Source organism: Colobus angolensis, unplaced genomic scaffold (assembly GCF_000951035.1).
Source record: "Colobus angolensis palliatus isolate OR3802 unplaced genomic scaffold, Cang.pa_1.0 Scaffold117, whole genome shotgun sequence".
In the NCBI taxonomy this organism is placed as follows: Eukaryota; Metazoa; Chordata; class Mammalia; order Primates; family Cercopithecidae; genus Colobus; species Colobus angolensis.
In genome coordinates this window covers 6,828,032-6,850,247 of record NW_012112808.1, presented here as the reverse complement: position 1 = coordinate 6,850,247, position 22,216 = coordinate 6,828,032, and the positions used below count along the sequence as shown (strand labels likewise).

Here is a 22,216-nt window from a genome sequence, read left to right as displayed (position 1 = left end):
ATGCTAAAAAAGACCCCTAGTTTTCATTTGTTTTTTTTTTTTTTTTTTGAGACGGAGTCTCGCTCTGTCCCCCAGGCTGGAGTGCAGTGGCTGGATCTCAGCTCACTGCAAGCTCCGCCTCCCAGGTTCACGCCGTTCTCCTGCTTCAGCCTCCCAAGTAGCTGGGACTACAGGCGCCCGCTACCTCGCCCGGCTAGTTTTTGTATTTTTTTAGTAGAGATGGGGTTTCACCGTGTTAGCCAGGATGGTCTCGATCTCCTGACCTCATGATCCGCCCGTCTAGGCCTCCCAAAGTGCTGGGATTACAGGCTTGAGCCACCGCGCCCGGCCCGACCCCTAGTTTTCATCAGAGCAGGATTGCCAATAAAAACGGACACATGTTGTGTCCAGTGGACTTGGGCCTCCTCCTTGGTCTATGCTTCCAGATCTAAGATTGACCATCTTGGGAACAAGTAAGGTTCAAAAATTTGAGTTTGGTCTCATGGCCTGTGGAATAGTAGCAGAAACATCTCTGGGTATGGATCTGCCTGTTGGAGTAAGAAGGCCAAGGCATGATCAATGAGGAATCCCCAGAGTATGTGAGCACACTACCTCGATTGCCTTTTATGAAGGCAGAGAAATAGCCTGTAATTGAACGAGTGGGAAGCAAAAGGGAGAGAATGGATTTTGATTTTTAGCAAATCATTTGGGAAGGATTCTTTGCGAGGCTGGTCACACAGAACTGGCACGATCTGAAGTGAAACAGATGGGCAGGAACCCTTACAGAGTCTACAGAGAGCAGGTTAGTGGCCTGGCGCAGAGCCACAGGGAAGCGCATGAGGGATGAGGTGGATACTGGGAGAATTACCATCCACCACCTTTCAGGTATGGACCAAAAAACTGAGAAACTGGAGTGGGCAGTCATCATTCAAGAAGACTTTGATAAATCTGAAAAAACAGGTACCTGGAATGTAGTGTACAATTTACCACTGAACATAGCAAAAGGCTGCTGAATACAGAAGCACAGAAAAACATTTCAAAGTCATGATTAAATGATTCCAACTGGAGTCAAATCAATAAATGAGGGGGCCACATGGGCTGGCAGCATCCTGCTTTGCAGCTCCAAAGACAGATAACACAAGGTGGCTTTCCTGAGGGAAGAACTTCTGGAGCCTCACAGTTCAAAAAGGTAGTGGCAGCCTTTTAAAGGGCTGCTCAAATCCCATTTAGAACATTGTGCACAGCAACACTTAGCCACTAAATGTAGGCCACTGGAGTGTGTGGGGATGTGTGGAGGCGGCGGTGGCGCGGGCGCGAGGACCGGGCTGTCTGAGGGCAGTCTTTGAGAGCTGAGCATGTTAAGATGTGAAAAGAGGTTTAATCAAGGTTTATGAGTATCTGTTGGGCTCATACAAAGAAGCTAGGGCAAGACCTATTTACACCACGAGGATAAAGGATGCACAGGCTGCTAATTAAGGTGAAGAAGGGAGAGATTCTGTAGGCGAGACCTCTCTTTTGCAGGGTCATCGATAAGTGGGGGTAAAAGAAAATGAAGTAGAGTCAAGAAAGCCGGGAAGACACGGGACAGGGTTGTTCAAGTCCCTGACAGGCAGCATCTCAGGAAGCCACCTGAGTCTCCACTCTCCTCTCCACCCACAGCTGCCATTTCCCCACTTCTCCACACCCTCACTGAAGTTCCTTTCACCCCCAGTGTTCTGAAGGGAGGAGCATTTTCAGCAGGGCAGAAGGTGCTGCCATTCTAAATACTGCCAAGGGACTTGGCAGGCGGGGACACTGTGAGGTTTTGGAGAGGTGGGTGCAGGTGTGTGTGAGCGTGTGACTGGGCGTGTGAGTGAGTGTACATTATGAGTGCTGTGTGAATGTGCATGAGTGTGTGCACACGTGTGAGTGTACATGAGTGGGGCCTGTGGGGGCATAAATGCTTTTAAGGGGAAGATTGGGAAAAGGAAGATTTTTAGTAACATATTTGTGTGACTTTAAATGTTGGTTGGTTCAGAAAGCAACAAACAATATAAAATTGGCTCTATTCTTTTTCGAAAGTAGTAAATCAATCAACTGATCAAATTCTCTCTCTCTCTCTCTCTCTCACACACACACACACACACACACACAAAACACGCACACACACAGAGTCACCAATGGATTAGTTCTCTCACTCTATTCAGTGCCAATGGTTTGTACTGGCACTCAGAGATAAAAACAAAGAATAAAATATAGGTGGAATCCAAGCCAGCCTGGGCCGCAGACCCTTTGCTTACCGTGGTCCCGTGACAGCTGTCTGCCTGTGCATCATGGCGGCTGACGGCTCGGCCGCCACCTTGTGTCCCCATATGGTTCCAAGTGAGCCCCTCGCAGGCAGCCAGGGTCTGCCCGGGAGGCCTCGGCTACCACAGCAACATCTGACCCGCAGGGCTGCCACCGTTCCCATTGGCACAGCTAGTGCCTGCGCTGTTTTGGCCCTCGATGGAGTGAGAATAGATAGGGGGAAGAGGAGAGGAGGGATCCGATGGATTTCTCTGAATGTGGAGAGGAACTGATACTGAAGTCATGCCTGACTTGCAGAACAACAATACGGCTGGTTAACCGTCAGCCCTCCCGGCAGCAGCGAGCACTGAGGAAGGTGCCCCAGCCGTGGTGGATGGAAGTGCGCAAATGAAACGTGCCTGGTCTGAACAAGAGAGGTTGCTGCTACTGCCAAGGTCAGGAAAACAATCGGTAATCATATCGCGGCCAAAATCAGCTCAACCATTCACCCTGCTTGGAAAGAGCCTTGCCAGTCGATCTGACAACAGACAGGGCAGGAGTGCTGGTCCAAAAATTAGCACTAGGACCTGGCAGCATTTCATGGCACTTGAAAAGAATGTGGCCGCAGCTGCACGTACCCGCTAACACCCGCCTGGAGTGACTGACAAGGCACAGCGGTGCTCTCAGAACCTTACTTAGAAATGACGGGCGGCCATCTTCCTGTCCTTGCTCCTTTCTGAAAGATGTCCATTGGCCCTTCCTGATAGCCGGTGTCACCCCGTCTTGCCATCCCAAACACTCGTCACAAATCAAATTAACTTTTGAAATTATTACTCTTGTCAGTTAACAGTGGCACTCCCTGTAATAGTCTCAAACTCACCAAGTCTGTTTCAGAATCACCTTCTATTTAGGGAGAAACAAAATAGGTAGGGCTTTGAATATGGTCAAATGTGAAATTTTTTTTTTTTTCCCAGAAAGTCTTAGCATATCATTCCCCACCAACCAAAATCTTTCTGTAACAAACAACTGATTCTCCCCTAACTCAAATATTTTGGGCAAGGTTTACCACGATAATAAAATCCTATATATAAGTGAAGGAGCAAATGAATTCATTTTAAAAATACTTGTGGTTTTCATTATTAAAAATAAGTATTGGAGCAAGCCTACAAGGAGGAGGGAAAGCTCATGATTTTAAATTTTGATACTTATCAAAATGTAGGTTATATTTGAAAGCATTAGGAAGACATCCTTACACGTAAAACGTTTCAGGGACTAAGTACTCTTTCTGAAAAATAAAAATAAAAATCCATTCATGATAAGAACGCTTAGAAAACCAGTAATCAAAAGGAACTTTCTTAATCTGATAAAGGACATCTATAAAAATATACATATGACAACTATTAAACACTTAATTTTGAACCCTTTCCCTTTCAGATTAAGAATGGGGCAAGGGCATCATCCCTCGCTACTCCTACTTTTTATTTTTAGTTTTAGTTTTGAGACACAAATTCACTCTGTTGCCCAGGTTGGAGTGCAGTGGAACCATCTCGGCTCACTGCAACCTCCGCCTCCCAGGTTCAAGTGATTCTCATGCCTCAACCTCTCAGACAGCTGGGATTACAAATGTGAGCCACTACGTCTGGCTAATTTTCATATTTTTAGTAGAGACAGGGTTTCCCCATGTTGGCCAGGCTAGTCTCAAACTCCTGATCTCAGGTGATCTGCACGCCTCGGCCTCCCAAAGTGCTGGGATTACAGGTGTGAGCCACCTCACCCGGCCAATCTTTTAATTACAAATCTTAGTCAGTGCAGTAAGGCAAGAAAGGAAATAAATATTATAAAAGTTGGAAAAGAAGAAACAAAGCTGTCACTATTTGCGGATGACATAATTTTTCTACTTGGAAAATCTAAAAATCTACAGGTAAATTGTTCAAAACTTTCAGAATACAGAACCATACTAAAGTTAGTTCATCTCTATACACAAGCATCAATTCATAAAAAATGACATTTATAACAGAAAGAACAATATAAAGCATCTTGGATCATATCCAACAAAAGTTGCACAAGCCATTCATGGATAAAATGATAAACCTTTATTGAAAGACATTAAAGAATACCTAAATTGAGAGCTATACTATGTTATAATATTGGACTCAATATCAAAGATGTCGATTCCTGCCTAATTGATCTAAGATTTAATGCATTTCCTATCAAATCCAATGGGGCTTTTCATGGATCTTGACAAGTTGATTATAAAACTATTAGAAGAATGAAAGGACAAAAATACCCAAGACGCTCTTGAAGAAGACAAGAATTCTATTAAATTAGGAATATTGTTGACATCATAAAGAAAGTAAAAAGACAAGCCTCAAAGTTGGTTAAAAATATATAACCAACACAAGTTTGTATCCCGTTTGTTGATAAATAACTTCTGTGAAGTAATAATGAGAAGACACCCCCGCTCCATGGACAAATATCATGAATTGGAATTTCACAGAAACTACCACAAATGGCCCATGAACAAATGAAAAGGCAGCTAACTGCATCATTAAGTGGGGAAAAGCACATTAAAGCCCTAGGAGGATACCTTTGTATGCTACTGGACTGGCCAAATTTAAAAGTCTAACAGTACCAAGGCTTGGCAGATCTGTGGAGCAAGAGGTGCTCTCTCATTCACTGCTGGGGGAAATTTAAATAAATATGACAGCCATGTGTCACTCAACGACGGGAATAGGTCCTGAGAAACACATTGCTGGCAACCATCCTAGAGTGCACTTACACAAACATGGACAGTCTAGTCTACTACTACACACCTGGCCTATATGCCCCTGTTGCTCCTAGGTTACAAACTTCTACAGGTTTCTATACCGAATACTGTAGGCAATTGTAACTCCATAGTAAGTGTTTGTGTATCTAAACATAGAAAAGTGAAATATGGCATAAAACATTTAAAAAGGGTATACCTGTATAGGGTACTTCCCGTGAATGGAGCTTACAGGACTGGAAGTTGCTCTAGGGCAGTTAGTGAGCTACTGGTGAGTGAGTGTGAAGGCCTGGGACATTACCATACAATACTGAGTCTACACTAAATTTATAGAAACAAGTTTCTCAATCTTTATTATTCTTTAATAATAAGTTAACCTTTGCTTACCCTTTTTACCTTATAATCTTATTTCATTTCAACTTTTTGACTCTTTTATAATAATAACATTTAGCTTAAAACACAAGCATGGCCAGGCACGGTGGCTCACGCCTGTAATCCCAGCACTTTGGGAGGCTGAGGCAGGTGGATCACAAGGTCAGGAGATCAAGACCATCCTGGCTAACACAGTGAAACTCCGTCTCTACTAAAAATACAAAAAATTAGCTGGGCATGGTGGTGGGCACCTGTAGTCCCAGCTACTTGGGAGGCTGAGGCAGGAGAATGGCGTGAACCTGAGAGGCGGAGCTTGCAGTAAGCCGAGATTACACACTCCAGCCTGGGCGACAGAGCAAGACTCCATCTCAAAAAACAAACAAACAAACAAACAAACAACAACAACAAAAACACAAGCACAAGGCCAGGCATGGTGGCTCACGCCTGTAATCCCAGCATTTTGGGAGGCCAAGGCAGGTGGATCACCTGAGGTTGGGAATTCGAGACCAGCCTGGCCAACATGGTGCAACCCTGTATCTACTAAAAATGCAAAAATAAACTGGGTGCAGTAGCACATGCCTGTAATCCCAGCTACTTGGGAGGTTGAGGTAGGGGAATTGCTTGAACCTGGGAGGCATAGGCTTCAGTGAGCCAAGGTCATGCCACTGCACTCCAGCCTGGGCAACAGAGAGAGACTCCATCTCAAAAAAAAGAAGAAGAAGAAAAAAGGAACCCCATAAGCACACTGTATAGCTATATGCAAATATTTCTCTATGTCCTTATTTACAAAATTTTTTATTTTATTTTTTACTATTTAAACTTTTTGTTAAAAACCAAGACACAAACACACACATTAGCCTAGGCCTGCAGGGTCAGGATCATCAATATCACTGTCTTCCACTTCTGCCTCTTGTCCCACTGGAAGGGCTTCAGGGCAATAACACACATGGAGCTGCCATCTCCTGGGACAATAATGCCTTCTGAATACCCCCCGAAGGACCTGTCTGAGACTGATTTAGAGTTAACTTTTTTTCATAAGTAGAAGGCATACACTCAAAAATAATGATAAAATGTATAGTATAGTAAATACACAAGCCTGTAACATGGTCATTTATTATCATCAGTGAGTATTCTGCACTGGACATAACTGTGTGCTATACTTTTATACCAACTGGGTAGCACAGTAAGTTTGTTGACCCAGCATCCCCACAAACACGTGAGTCATGTGTTGTGCTAGGTGACAGGAATGTGGCCCTTGGAGATGGAAATTTTTCAGCTTCGTTAATATCTTATGGCACTACAATTACACGTGTGACCCACTGTTCACTGGAACGTCTTTATGCGGCACGTGACCGTACTTGGGAAACATTTGGGCATCAACTAGTAAAGTTGAAGATATGCATGTCCTGTGACCCAGTGGTTCTAGGGCTGGGATATCTCAGAGAGATTCTGCACATGACATACGTCCACAGTGTCCACAACGTCCGCTTGTAATGGTCCTGAACTGGAACCAGTGTAAATACAGTCAACAGGAAAAGCCATGACTGAATCGTGACCATTATATGATGGAACACCACACAGCAGGGAGAACAATCAAACCACAGCTACGGACATCATCCTGGATGCTTCTTACAAACACCGTGCTAAGCAGAATGCTCGCTTTCTTTGGTATGCCATAAACCTGAGTCAGAAGTAGGCACGGCAAATTAATATATTATTTAGGAAATCACATGTGTCTATGTACACGTCTTTAAAACAAGGGTTGACAAACTATGACTATGGGCAAATCCAGCCCAATGCCCATTTTGGTGAATGAAGCTTTCTTGGGATGCAGCTGTGTCCATTTGTTTACACATCATCATGGCTTCTTTCTCACTACAAGGGCTGGGTTGAGTACTTGCAACTGAGGCTATATCTGCCCCTTATAGAAGAAGTTCACTGATCCTTGCTTTATAGGCAACAGAATGACAAACTCAAACTTCAGGACAGTGGCTACCTCCAAGAAGATGGGGGAGGGCTGTAATCAGAGAGGGACTTCCTGACTGCTAATGTAAGGAATTATTTCTTAACATACGCAGTGGGCCCATAGATTTCCAGTACTTTTAAGTGTCCATACATATTTCACATACTTTTTTGTTTGTATGATGCATTCTACAATTTAAAAAATTTTTAAGAGGCAAGAGAGATTGATGGCAATCCTGGCAGTTGCTTCTATGGGTGTCAAGAACACTGAAACTGCATGGTTTTCATTCCACATCGTCTCTGGTGCTGGCTCTGCATCACCGTGCTTTGTGAATAGGGAAAGTCTCCTAACTTTGCTAAGCAGCAAGCTACATTCAGAAGGAGCTTTCCACCTGGAACTTCCATTCCTTCCTAATGGATAGAATGAAGTGTGTCTTCAGAGTTTGAAATGACAAAGGTTTCAAGTCTAACCCACCTGTCAGTGTGGGAATTCCCTTACCAATACGCTGGACAAATGGCCGCTCTGAGCCTGCCTGAACACATGGCATGAGGAGGAAGGCTAGGGTCACAAACACCTGTCCCATGATCATGGAGTCCCATCAGGATCAGACCCTTCCACATGCTGTTCCCAAATCAACCTCCTACATTTCTGACCACTGCTCTTAGCAGTCCTGTGTGGGAAGGGACTTGAATATCATCTCCTCCAAGCCTGTTCATGGTGGGCTTGGTTGCACCTGGGGTCCAGGCCCTGGTATGGCCATGGGGGCCATGTGTGGACACACCCCGTGACTCTCTGCTCCCCAGTCCACATGAACGTCAGGTGTTCTTCTTCAGAACGAAATCTGCCACTCAGCTTCTCTCCGGGATTCCTGTTTCGCTCTCGGATGCATCACAACACACGTCCCTCATTCCCAAGACATTATATATATTTGTATTTTCCTGTAGTCAAATGCAATGTCCGACTTACCTATAGAGATCTGTGATCAGGTTTTCATCGTACCGAGCACACAGGTTGTTGAGGAGTTGCTCGTGCTGGCCAAACAAGCAGATGTAGTTGGAGGCGGGGAAGGGCTCCCTAGAAAGGCACGTGATGGTTTCCACCATTTTATACTCGTTAATATGAATTCGGAAGTAAGTCCCATTTTTCGCACTGCCGGTTACTATTTCTAAACCCTGGAGGAGAGATGTGGACCAGAAAAGCAACATTAGAAACATTTCTGGATTTTGGGAAGTTTATCATAGCAATTTATTTTTCAAATATAACAGACAGGTTATATCTTATCCCTTGTTGCAAATAACAGTAATAGATACTGACTAAACACGGCAGAAGGTAACAGTGTGTCAGAAATCACATACTTGGACTCAGTGACTAAATGTTCCTCGGGATATTTTAAACTGTGATTGCCTTGTTCCGTGTTTCTAAACTAGTTGCTAGGTTACAACCAATCCTTTACTAACACTGTACGCCCAGCTAATAAGTGGAACTGGGTTTCTTCTCTCCTCTGAGGTGTTTTAACCCTGTTAAATTTCTTTGCTTTCACAGCATCATTTTGAGAAAAACCTCCTAGTCAAAACTGACCAGAAATAATGTCAGTTATTTTCAAGATTACTTGAACAAAAGAAAGAAGTAAAAGGCCATGCCTGATGGCGGGGATTGGGCAGGGTCAGTCGTTTGAAAAGGTCTGTTCCCAGGAAGAAGGTTCAAGGCTATGGGAGATGCACATACACATTCTGCAGGTGGCTTTCTAGTTTATACATTGTTAAAGGTGTGGATTTGTGACTTTCTGCCCTGTAGAAACCAGCTCCAACTGCCACATGAGCCCAAGTGACAAGGATAGATGCTGCTCCAATTCCATGCCACAATGACTTTTTCTATTTCAGCTGCAGATGCCTCCCCACTGGCTCAGGCAGTGGGAAGATTCTGTGGACAAACATGAGTTTTGTCGGGGTGGGTGGGGGCGGGAACGGAACCTTCCCTTTGGCCCTAGACTCTGACCTTAGTACACAGTAACGCTCAATAAATGTTCTTTGAGTGCATATAGATTTAAGCTTCTCTTCTGAACTTGAATGTGGCATTTAGAAATCCAAGGCAATTTGAACTGCCTGGATCCCAAACATTTACTTAGTCCTGGACATCACCTGGGGATTTTGTCTAAACAAGGACAGTTCAACTTTTAAATAAATACAGGCAACTGGTGGGTGTTTGGGTATCACACGGCAAAGTCCTGAGGGGACTCAGCCAACTATAAAGGTACAAGGTGAGATATACAGGAGGCACGACAGGTGAGTTCTGGGCCACCCCCAGGTGTGTGTGTGAGAGGTTGGGCATTTGGGGGTGCGGAAGGAGCAAATGGGGTTGGGGGATGGTGTTTCAAGGGAGATGGAAGTGGTCCTTTGTTTATAGAAATGGATGGATAGATGGGAAATCTACCACCATAACAAAGTACTTCAAAAATCCAAACTTATTAAGATATTATCCAAAAAACAATGGCCTGCCCACAATGGAGGGCAATGCATTAAAAAAGAACAGTGTTGAAATACATTTCATAACAGGGAGAGATATGTTCACAGTACGTTTTATACTTTAGAAGCAGTTCACAAAAATGCACAGCACCATTTCATTTGTTTTGTGTCAACATTTTCACAAAATGTTAATGGTCACTTTCTGTGGTTGGGAGACTGGGTAATTTTTATTGTTTATCCTTATAGTCATTTGACTATATGCAGTTTCTAATTTTTTGAAAATGATCATTACTTCTAAAATGAGGGAAAATTATTTTCAAATAATCAGGCTGTGGCATGGCAAGGAACTAGACTTTTTGATGAACGAATTGAGGGAGGGAGGGAGGAAGGAAGGAAGGGAGAAAGGAAGGAAGGAAGGAGGGAGGGAGGAATAAAGGAAGGAAGGAGGGAAGGAGGGAGGGAAGGAAGGAAGGGAAGGAAGGGAGAAATGAAGAAAGGAAGGAGGGAGGGAGGAAGAGAGGAAGGAAAGAAGGAAGGAAGGGAAGGAAGGGAAGGAAGGGAGAAATGAAGAAAGGAAGGAGGGAGGGAGGAAGAGAGGAAGGAAAGAAGGAGGGAGGGAAGGAGGAAGGGTAAGTAAAGAAGGAAGGGAGGAAGGAAGGAGGGAGGGAGGGAAGAAGAAAGAAGAGAGGGAGGGAAGGAGGAAGGGAAGGAAGGATGGAGGGAAGGAGGAAGGAAGGAAAGATGTAAAGAAGGGAGGGAGGAAGGGAAGGGAAGAAAGGAAGGAGGGAGGGAGGGAGGAAGGGAAGGCGGGAAGGCAGGAAGGCAGGAAGGAAGGAAGGAAGGAAGGAAGAAAGCAGGCCGACTCCAGGCAGGAGTTGGTGTGGAAGGGCAGGTTCCTCTGGAGAAGAGTTTGGAAAAAGCCAGGACTGAGCCTCTGGCTGCAGGGGCCTGGTCTCCCCTGCCCATCCCTTGCCCTCAGCTCTTGCCATAGGCATCTCTCTAGGCCTGGATGCCTCATGGGCTTTGCTCATTCCTGGGTGTTTCCTCAAGTCCCGACTTTGCAATCTGAGCAATGACTCACACCATTGCATGGGGTGGGGGTGGGGGCACTTGACCTCACAGAATAACCTCTGGTGTCAACTTTAACTGATGGTCCAGGATATTCAGCAGTATTTCAGAATTAAAATATATGTAGATCTATAGACAGTGAAGAATGTGACCTCCACATGTATTTCTAAATTAAACACAAGACTTGAAAGACCATTTGAGTTTGGAAACAGCAGCTTTAGGTTTGGCTTCTGGAACCCAGGGGTACATGTCCCCATCACAGTAAGGGATGATTGGTGAAAAAGCTGGAAAATCGCAGGTAAATTCTGAGGAGGGGCGGCTCCTGCACCATGGCAGTAAGGCTGGCGTCTGGGAGAGGAGGCACCACAGACTCTGGCAGTTTTATCTGCTAGGCTTTCCCAAGCCTCCTCCTCCTTTTAGGTTGAATTGTTTGAAGTGTTTAAAAAAGGGGGCCCTGGTGTCAAAGGGGCACACCTTGACATCCACCCATGTGGTTAACAAATCTTGACTTCACCAATAGTCTTACTAAATCCCCCACCTTCACCTTACAAGGACTTCTTTGTGTTTAGGAGGGCTGACTTGGATTCCACGTACGTGGCCGAGGCTGTGCACCTCAAGATGAGGGTCACAGTCACTTAGTTGGCAGTGACTTGACAAGCCCTCGAGGAGCCCTGCAGGCTGCAGACTGACAGCAGTGAGAATCTGAGCATCTTGCGCCCTTAAATGTCATCCTGTTCCTTGAGAGTCTATCTTCAGCATCATTTTTAATGATTTTTTTGTTATGGACTTGTTGCATTTTTTGGTCTTATTTTGAAATGTAAAGACTGCATTATCATCTTTTGGCCTCCTCCATAAGTTTTGTCTGCATAATCCTAGCAGACATACGGTGCCTTACAGAAATTACGGCTTAGAGTCCAGAAGCAGCTACACTAGAGAAAGTGATGAGGAGGTTGCACTGATGGCTGATCTTAACTTTGGAAGGAACAGTGTCCATTTGAAAGAGATCTGGCACTACGTTAGCCTCACTGGAGGGTCCATCTGGGAACTGACAGTCCATCAAAATATGCTGTATTCATGTTCAATACGATTCACTCATACAGGGGTTTCTCAGACACAAATTACCCTTGTAGTGCAGGCCATTCCTCTTCACAGTCGCTGACAGAACGGGACAACCCAGTGAAGCCCAGAACTCTTCCTGTAATTGCTCATAGAAAGCTGCTCCACTAAGTGATGCCGTAGGGCACCTCCCAGCCCTGCCCACATGGTGCAGGGTTCTGGGGTCAGGACGATTACTTCACAACCTTCCAATTTGGTAGGGTATGTGTCGCGTCTTCCCCTATTTTAAGCATATGAGTACATTGTTTAAAAATTTGGATATTAAATTTAAGATTTTGATGGAGTCACTGATTTTGATATGGCTTTTCTTCTTCTTTTTTCCCTGAATACAATTATCCTTTGGAGTTCCTTTATGAATTTGACAAAGGTTGGAAAATGGCTCTGGAATTCATGCCAAATGGAAGACACAGGACTAATCAGACGTGGTGTTCGAGAAATCAAGTTCCCAGCTCTCACGATGAACACACAATTTTAAATTTGATGGTATCCAAGGCAGAATTTGTTGTGACAAATTTCTTTATTCCGTGGTATATACGCCAACAAAGCATGTGGACTGGAATCTGTAAATTAGTTTATTATGTAGACGACTTGGGGTCCCCTTTCTTCCTTTTGTCAGGTTACCTCTCAAAGAGCTCATGAATTACTACAGTATCTTCCGACTTAAATATTCTAATTAGTGAGCACCATAAAAATCTGATAAGATTTGTCTGTGCTACATCTAGTGTATGAATAGTAATTCAGTTTCTCTGGTGAAATATTGTTCAATGGGCTCCATTCTTGATCAATTGGCTATATTTAGGTGACTGCCTGACCATTTTGGCAACAATTTCACTTAATCAAATTAATTCCAATCCCAAAAGATTGCCATGGAGCCATCCTACATTTTTTCTTTCTTGGATAATAAAATGGAAAAAAAAATCTGTTTAGATCTTCTGTACTAATTAAAAAGGAGGCCCACCTGGCAAAATGGTTAATTAAAGTCAGGGGTCCTGTTCACATACTGTCATAGCACCAGCCAAAGAATCTATTTAAGTTGCACTCTTATTAAAACTCTCATTATCTAAAAACCCCTTTTGGCTCCTCCTCTGACTTTATTTAGAGAGAGCCAGTGGCTCATAAATAAACGATGCCGCATGCAGGAAATCATGCACTGTCCTTGAAGAAGAATCTGGTTCTGGCTGGAACCAAGTCCAATATGTTCTAGCTCTTGTGCATATCAGACTCGAGTTATTTATCTGTGATGATCAAAGTGCTTAGCCTGTGAATACTCTGGGCTTTATCCTATTTACCTCATGCCCCACCTCATTGGTGGCAGACTGTACTTTCCAAAGATGGCCATGACAGTCTCCCCATCCCACACACTGTCCTGCAATATGACCTTGACACTGTCTGTCTTGAGAGATGGATTCTCTATCCCCCACTCCTTGAATCTCGGTGGTTGTTGTGACTGCTCCAACAGAGAGGGTGGGAGAAGTGAGGCTGTGTGACTTTTGAGGGTGGGTCATAGAAGGCAATGCAACTTCCAACTTGCTAGTACCAACACTTGCACTTGGAGCCCAGAGCCACCACGTGAGCAGTCTGGCTACTCTGAGGCCACCATACTGTGAGGAAGCCCAGGCACTTGAGGACAGCCCAGGTCGGGAGGCCGTGGTGAGCACTTCCGGTCCTTGAGTCATCCCAGCCCAGCTGAATAACAAGCCTTCAGATTTAATAAACGAGCCTTCAGATGATCCGGATCATTGATCTAACCCTCTAGTCTTCCCATCTAAGGCTCTGGATAGTGTGAAGCAGAGACAAGCTGTGCCCACTGTGCCCTGTCCAAATTCCTGACTCACAGGATCTGTGAGCAGGATCAAATGGCTGCTCCATGCCACTAAGTGTTTTTTATACAGCAGTAGAAACTGGAACACTATTATGATCTTATGGTTTCCTGTATTATAAGAAAATTTTGCATCAGATCATGTGTACAGGACAACTAAAAGAATCTGGGAAAGGGCAAAGGGAAATAAGTTTTAAACATACAGCATCTACCCTTTTCCTGGAAGAACTGGGTTTCATTATTTATCTGGAATAATGATTAAAACAGCCATCTACATCACTTACTGGCTGCCTGTTTTGTTCCAGACAATGTTACTTTATATATGCTCCCCAGAAATGCAGAGACGTTGAAGAACTTGTTCAAGGTCCATGGGAAGGAAATGGAATAGCTGGGATTGAGACTTCCTGAAGGGTGAAGAGCCCGTAGCCTGTGCCATTTGAGTAGGCCCCCATTTAAGGAATTTTCCAAGAGCTTCTACTTGCATCTCATTGGTCAGAACCTGCCACATGGCTGACCCTGTCCTTGAGGAAATGTGGGAAATGTGTTTAATTTAGGTTGGTCATATTGTTTACCCTCAAAAATATCCAGGAGAAGAAAATGGGAATGGAAATTAAGTAGACAGCTTCCAGTCTGCCTCATTGACTAAAAATCAAATGTGACATATCCAAAAGGAAGCCCCTAGATGACAACACACACTGGGCTGGGACCACGGGTCAGAGAATCTCATTAGAGGAGCTCTTCAACTGACCAACCACCTGTGTCCTTTAAACAGGGGAATTCCCAGCTGCACAGCTTCTGTTTTTCCTGGAGGGGAGGAAAACAGTGGGGTCTCCATGGCCATTCCAGATGCTAAGCAATCTACCTGCTCCATTGACATGAAAGTGGATATTTCAGTTATCTATCGATGCATCAGAGGTTGCCTCAAAACGTAGAGGCTTAACGTCCTTCAGTAGGTGAATGGATAAATAAACCGATACATCCAGACAACAGAGGATCATTCAGTGCCAAAAAGAGACAAGCTATGAAGCCATGAAAAGATACAGAGGAAGCTTAAATGGATAGTGCTAAGTGAAAGAAGCCAACCTGAAAAGACTATAGGCTGTATGATTCCAACTATATGACATTCTGGAAAAGACAAAGTGACTGAGACAGTAAAAAGATCAGTAGTTGCCAGGCCTTAGGACAGAGGAAGGGACAAACAGGCAGTGCACAGGGGGTTCTTAGGGCAGTGAAGCTGCTCTGTATGATCCTGTAATGGTGGATATGTGTCATTATACATTTGTCCAAACCCACAGAATGTACAAAACCAAGAGTGAACCCTAATGTCAACTGTGGGCTCTGGTTGATAATAATGTGTCAGTGTAGGTTTATTAATTGTAAGAAATATATCACTGGTGGGGGATGTTGATAGTGGGGGAGGCTATATGTCTGTTGAAGCATTGGGGTTATATGGGAAATCTTTCTACCTCTGCTCAGTTTTGTTATGAAACCAAAATAGCTCTAAAAAATAAAGTCTATTTAAAAAAGTAATGGTGTAAAACAACAGTACATTTTTATCTTCTCACGGTCTCTGGGAGTCAGAAGCTGAAAGTGGCTTGGCTAGGGGATTCTGGCTCAAGGTCTTTCATAAGTTTTCAGTCAAGATGTTGGCTGGGGCTGCAGTCACCTGAAGGCGTGAATGAGGCTGGAGGATCCACTTCCAAGGTGGCACGCTCATCTGCCTGGCAAACTGATCATGGCTGGTGCAGGAACCCTCAATTCCTTGCCACGTGGACCTCTCTAAACGGGTCCCCACAGCATGGCAGCAAGTCATCTAGAAGTGTGCAAGCTGGAAGCTGTAGTATCTTTCTTGATCTGACCTGACCTTGGAAGTCACAGAGTCATTTCCCCAGTATCCTCTTGGCTACACAGGTCAGCCCCTACTCAGTGCGGGAGGGGCCACACAAGGACATGAAGACCAAGTCACGAGAGTCACTGAGGGCCATCTAGGGGGACGATTACCCCAATGGACTTCTGATGCGTGAACCAACACATTACAGTAAAGACTCCAAGTAAAGAATTTCATCCTCTTATAAACCAAGTTTTGTATTTGAAAGTAAAATGAAATTCAGAAATAATACTTACATAATTAGGCTGTGCCATTTGTACCTCCAAGGGAACAGGAATGGCAGGCTTGGCAACATGCAGATAGTGGTAAGACCCAGGAAGAATGCCCCCTAGAAGAGATGGCAAATTTTCCATTTCAAATGAATTGTTAATGAGGTGAGTAACAGAGCTCACATTTTCATCACAGGACAAACAGATGCCTGCAGTGGTGTATGCTCCTCAAACTTTCACACTAAAGTATCGCCAACAGCAAGGAACTCCCAGGGGTGGCTGACATTTATTTAACCAAATTGATGTGAATGTGACATGATATATCATAATGTAGCCACCAATGCTCCAGGACATGCCAAGCCGATCTTGTGTATCCTGTGATTATCCGTAGCTCCCCGCCCTCTAATCTGTATCTGCCAAAACCAGATCAAGACCTTTAGAAGCTTTAAATTGTTGCAAATAGCATTCCTGTTCCTCATCACTTCTCCAAAATATTAAAAAATTGAATTTAATTAGGACAATCAACAAAGTTCTTTGTTCAATGTTTTAGAAACTGTCATTATCGAATTCTTAATATGTTGGCTTGTCCCTGAGGTCTGGACCTATGCCAGCTCTGGTTCTGACAGCCCTCCCTTCTCTTGCCTGCCCACAGCCACCACCTTCCCTCAGGTCTTATCCAGAGAGAGAAGCAGAGCAAGACCTTGTGGGGCTGCCTAGTTAGGAAGAGGAAGTCAAGGATGGAATGTGGGGCTTTCATTTCTGTAATCTGACATTCCATTGACTGGACTGGGTTTCATGGACACCCTGAGGATCTATGTACAGCTTTGTGGGTTTATCCATAAACCTCCAGGAAGTGAACACGGAATTCTGTAAATATGTGCATTTTTCTGGTAAAAGGTCCACAACATTCAGAAACACCATTTTCAAAGGTATTTCTCATACCCTAATAGTGAAGGAATCCTGCATTACTCATGAAGTCATCTTCTCCCTAGGGGCCAAAAAGGTTTACGGGATAAAAGTGCACTGCTTTACAGCTGCAAATGGTTAAGCTTATCCATACCAGAGCAGGCTGAGGCCTGGCTGCCTGGAAGAGTCTCCTTATCTCTGAACTTACAGTGAGAATGGAAGTTTTGGGTAAGATGTCAGGGAAAACCATCACTTTCCAGCTGTGAGATATCCAGACAAGTTAATAATCATTCCCTTGTCTGTTTTCTTATCTGTAAAATGGGAACCCCATTTAGGATGTGGTCCATAATAAATGTTCAAATGCAAGGAATCATAATAACAATAATTCTGGGTTTGTAATAAATGCTTTAGAAATTAGATAGACCCTTTCTCTGTCTCTGTGGCAACCCACTGAGATATAGAGGAGCCTTTTCCCCAAGCCTAAGAGAAACCTGGAGGGCTGGCCTGACTGCTGACCCCTACCTAATCGGTGGCTTCATCAAGGAGAAGGAAGCCTACTCGTATACCTTGAATCTTGGCTCCCTTGTACATGGGGATGAGCCGGTCAAGATCAGCTGGCGGCTCGGTCACAGGCTCAAGGGTTGGATCAAAGAGATGTAGCATAGCTGCTGCCAGCTGAAAGCCAATTTCTTTGGAACTGAAGTTGCTGTGAGTCCACTCATTTGAGTAGTATCTATTGGAGAATTTGGTGAGGGAGCCAGCAGCTCTGATGGCTTTGTCATTGGTATGGAAGTTGATATCAATCACAAGTCGACCATCATACACAAGACATGTATCATTGAGGGCTTTAAACGTTTCATAATCCACATTCTTCTCACAGAAGCTGAAGAACATCTACGAAGTGAACAATTACAGCAATATTCAGTTATCACTCTTCGTTTTACCTTCCCAAGAGTGTGACGAGTCTCCAGGGCATTTTATTATTTGGGGCACAAAAATACATATACTAAAAGTTTGTTATCATGTTGTTTGTGTGTGTATGAGAGATAGATTATCTTGGGTATGAAGAACACATTAAGATCCCCAAATGTCACTCTTATTCACTCGATTTTGACATCCAGTGGAGAGAATGATGCCAGGTGATGAAATACCTCCCACAAGTGTGAGTGGTTTTCCACGTAAGAGGGTTTACATTTGTACAGACCCTGCCTTCCCCTCATGCTCCTACATTTTGAACAGCTCTAGCTCAGCCTCCATCCATTTCCCTTTCCTGTGTCTGACACTCGGGTCTCTGCAGGTTCCTTTTTGGGTTGACCTCATCCAGTCTTCAGTTTTCAGACTGTCCATTGCTAGCTTTTAAAACCCAGTAAGCTTGTCCCTATATGATGCTCCAGAGAAGATGGGTGCTTCATCAGTCTCTGTATCTACTAGGTCTGGGTTCCTGCCTTGTTGCTTCCTGCTCTCATACGACAGAGGTTAATTCAAGAAATACTGATGGCATACCTACCATATGCCAGGCACCGTGTGAGGGTGCCATAAGTAGAGGGGCCACCAACCCCTTTGCATGCTCCTTAGAAATTACGTGTATGACCTCTCCATTCTGTGCTCAAATTTCAATGCTTTCTTATGCTCATCTGGACATCATCTTCCACACTGATGTTGAAAGTCACTAAAGCAGTGCAAGTTAGTTGTTTTTGTCTTTAGTTGTTGGACCCATTGAAATAAGTTCAATTGATTTTATTTTTACCTAAAATAGTCTGCCAGCTTATTAAAAGCATGCTAAAAACTGAACATAAGACATGGGTCCCAACCATACTGATGGTCATCTCCCCACTTCCATCACATTCCTGCTTTACCTGCCTCAACTGTTTCATTCTGTACAGACATCAGCTGTCCCTGGGCAAGAGGTAGCCAGCCCCTTCAGTATTACTGCCCCACACCCATGAATGGTTCCAGGAGCTTTCTGATCCTGTGGTAGCCACTAGTCATGCAGGGCTACAAATATTTACATCTAAATTAATTTAAGTGAAATACAATGAAAACTTCGGTTCCTCAGTTGCAACAGCCCATTTCAAGTGCTCAATAGCTGTAGGTGGCTAGTGGCTGCCATACTGGGCAGCGAAGATACAGCCTGTTTCCATCTTGAAGAAGGTTCTATTGGACAGTGGGACTCAAATCCATCATCTCTATGATGTCCTTGGTCCTCCCTCAGGCAGACAGACTCTGTGCCCTTGCCCTGTCTTTATTCACTCAGTTGTCTCATCCCATCCCAGGATGCTTCTTTCTTTCAAGTCTTTTCCTTTTTTTTCTGTCTTATAACTCTCACCCAGTGGCCACAGGAAAATAGATTTCTCTGAGTCTCTCTCTGATTCTGAATCTTTCTGTCTCCCTATACTCCTTTTTTGCTTTCTCATTCTTTTTCCCAATCTCTATAAAAAATAGATTTCCTACCCAGATAAATATATAGAAAGATATCTGATTCGAACTTAAATTACAAATATCAGTGCCATCAACCTCTTGAGCCCTTGAAAATGTTCAGAAGTCTTCTTCAGCATCCTCACAGAAGTTCTTCTACCTACCCAATTTTCTTTTTCTAACTAAGCCTACTTTTCATTTAAGTAGCACATTAAATATACTAGTTTTTGTTTTTCTGGGTTTTAAAGATTACCAGTATTGCAGTAATGTTTATTTATATGCTTTTGGTGTAGGCATTCACAATTTTGGCTACATTTAGGGTTTCACAGGAGTCTGTAGACTAGACTGAAAACCAAATAAGCAAATCCAATGTTGTTAATAGGAACACGTGTTTGAAGTTACAGACCTTGCAAATACAGCCTATGTGCTTCTGTAATGCCAGTGGAATATACATATTAGGTACAACCAGGAAGTGGAAATGGCTGGCCACACTGATGTTCTGAGTACATATTTCAAGACTACTTATACTGACAATTCTGATTAAGGACAGCAAAACTCCTTGGTTAGCTAGGGAGAAGGGTGGGAGTTGGTAGTCTGATACACTTCATTCGTTCATGCATTCAGACAAACACTTCTTGTGCCAGGCACTGTGTAAGGTCTCCAGAATGTCCTGGTGAAAAACATAAGCATGGAGCTCATGATCTAACTAGAGAGATGAATGCCAACAAGATGGGGAAGTCTGCCTTGAGAGCCAGTTTCACTGCAGCCTAACCTGGCTGGAGGCTGGACCACCTGCTAAGTAAGAACCCTGGAGGCGCCACTATCAGGCAGGATGTGGAGAGGCTTTGATGTGGGGACAAAACATCAATTTCAAGAGAGTTCTGCTTCTGCCTTGGTGCTATAACCTTCTGAGATGAGTCCTCCCACTGATCATAACTATAAACTCTGATATAAGAGGATTCTTATTAGTATTTAAAAGTTTGGGTAGCTTGTGTATTATAGTAAAAACTTGGAGAAATGACCAGGATGGGGATAATTTCCCTAATTTTAGAGGTTTTGAAAAAGTTTGCTTTTTAAATTACCTTTTTTCCCCATTTCCACATACAGGTATTCAATTTAGAGTCTTTTTTTTAAGACAGGATCTCACTTTGTCACCTAGGTTGGAAGGCAGTGGCAATATCTCGGCTCACTGCAGCCTTGACCTCCTGGGTTCAAGGGATCCTTCCACCTCAGCCCCCGCCATGTAGCTGGAACTACAGGTGCTTGCCACCATACCCGGCTACTTTTTTGGTATTTTTTTGTAGAGATGGCCTTCACTATGTTGCCCAGGGCTGGTCTTGAATTCCTGAGTTCAAGCCATTCACCCACCTTGGCCTCCCAAAGTGCTAGGATTATAGGCATGAGCCACTCTGTCTGGCCTCAATTTAGAGGCTTTTTTTTTTTTTTTTTAAAGAGTGAGCTGTAGTCATCTTATGCCCTAATAGAAAATAGAGATGATAGAGGAGTCAGTGAACTCGAAGTTATATCAATAGAAACTGTCCAATTTGAAGAATAGTGAGAAAGAGAAAAAAGAGACTGAAACAAATAAACAGAGCCGTAGAGCCTCAGGGAACAATACAAAAAAAACTCTTAACAGATATGTAATTGGAATCCCAGAAAGAGAAGAGAGAAGAATGGGGTAAGAAAGAATGGCCAATAACTTGTTAAAATTTAGTGAAAATCATAAATTTATGGATTTGAGAAATTCAGTGAACCCCAAACAAGACAAATTAAAAAAAAAATGCTTAGAGACATAATAAACACAGAATACCCGCAGCATCAAATTGCTAAAAACCAAGGATAAAGAGCAAACTTGAAAGCAGCCAGTGGAAAACGACATATAGGGGAATGTTTTAGATGATTGTAGATTTAAAATTCATGGATGTCAGAAGATGGTGGAAAAGCATCTTCAAAGTGCTGGGAAAAAATAACCTGTAAGCCCAGAATTCTATATTTGGTGAAAATAAACGTTAAGAATGAAAGCAACATATATTTTCAGATGGAGTAAAACTAGAGAATTACTTTTTAGCAGACCTACAATACAACAAATGCTCTGAAGGTTGTTTTGGCTGATGGGAGACTTGGATTTTCAAAAAGGAAGATAGAACAAGAAAATTAGTAAATATCTGGGTATCTATAAAAGACTATTCTTTTTAATTCTCCAATATACAAATGACCTTAAACAAAGATTACAATATTGCCTTACTGATTTTTCAGTGTTTGTAGATGTAATATACAGGATGGCTATTAACAAAATAGACATCCAGAATATGGGGAGAAGGAACTGCATCGCTGCAAGGTTTTTACATTTTATGTGAAATGGTACAATATTAACTCTATTGAACATGAAAGATTGCTGATATGTATTACAATCCACAGAGCAATCACTAAAAAATAAGATATAGTTAAAAAGTCAATCGAAATAGACTACTAAAAAACACTCTAATAATCCTAAAGAAAGCAGGCAAGGGGGAACACAAAAGAAAGAAGAGGGAACAAACAGTAAACAAATAATAAAATGGTAGACCTAAATCTAACCATATCAGTGACTACATTATATATTAATTTAATATTTAATATATTAAATCATTAAATTAATATATATTAATGATATAAATATTAATGGTCTAAGTACTTTAAATAAAATGCAGAGATAGAGAAGATAGAAAGCATGTGGTAAGTAGAAGTCTATGATGGTGTCCAAGATTCCCACCTCTTCCTTAATTACAAGTGTGAACTGTGAAAGTATAAGGTGATGTTATATGGCACATGTGACTTTAGACAGGGAGATCATGCTTGGTGGGTCTGACCTGATCAGGTAAACCTTTAAAAGGGACCAGGCTTTTCCTGAAGAAGGATTTGAAATGTGAAGGGAATTTGACATGAGTAAGATCCTCTGTTGCTGGATGTAAGATGGAAGGGGCCATGAGGTAAGAAATATGAATGGCCTC

General features: G+C 43.1%; 1 protein-coding gene across 1 annotated transcript in view; it reads right to left on the bottom strand.

Moving 5' to 3' along the window:
* The window catches only part of CFAP61 (cilia and flagella associated protein 61), a 294,188-nt gene that overhangs the window by 48,253 nt on the left and 223,719 nt on the right, over positions 1 to 22,216 (bottom strand). Inside the window, exons 23-25 of the mRNA XM_011963119.1 lie at positions 17,378 to 17,705; positions 15,933 to 16,024; positions 8,310 to 8,515 (exon numbers count right to left, since the gene is read on the bottom strand). Coding sequence (XP_011818509.1) covers positions 8,310 to 8,515; positions 15,933 to 16,024; positions 17,378 to 17,705 — 626 coding nt within the window. The remainder of the gene's footprint in view (positions 1 to 8,309; positions 8,516 to 15,932; positions 16,025 to 17,377; positions 17,706 to 22,216) is intronic.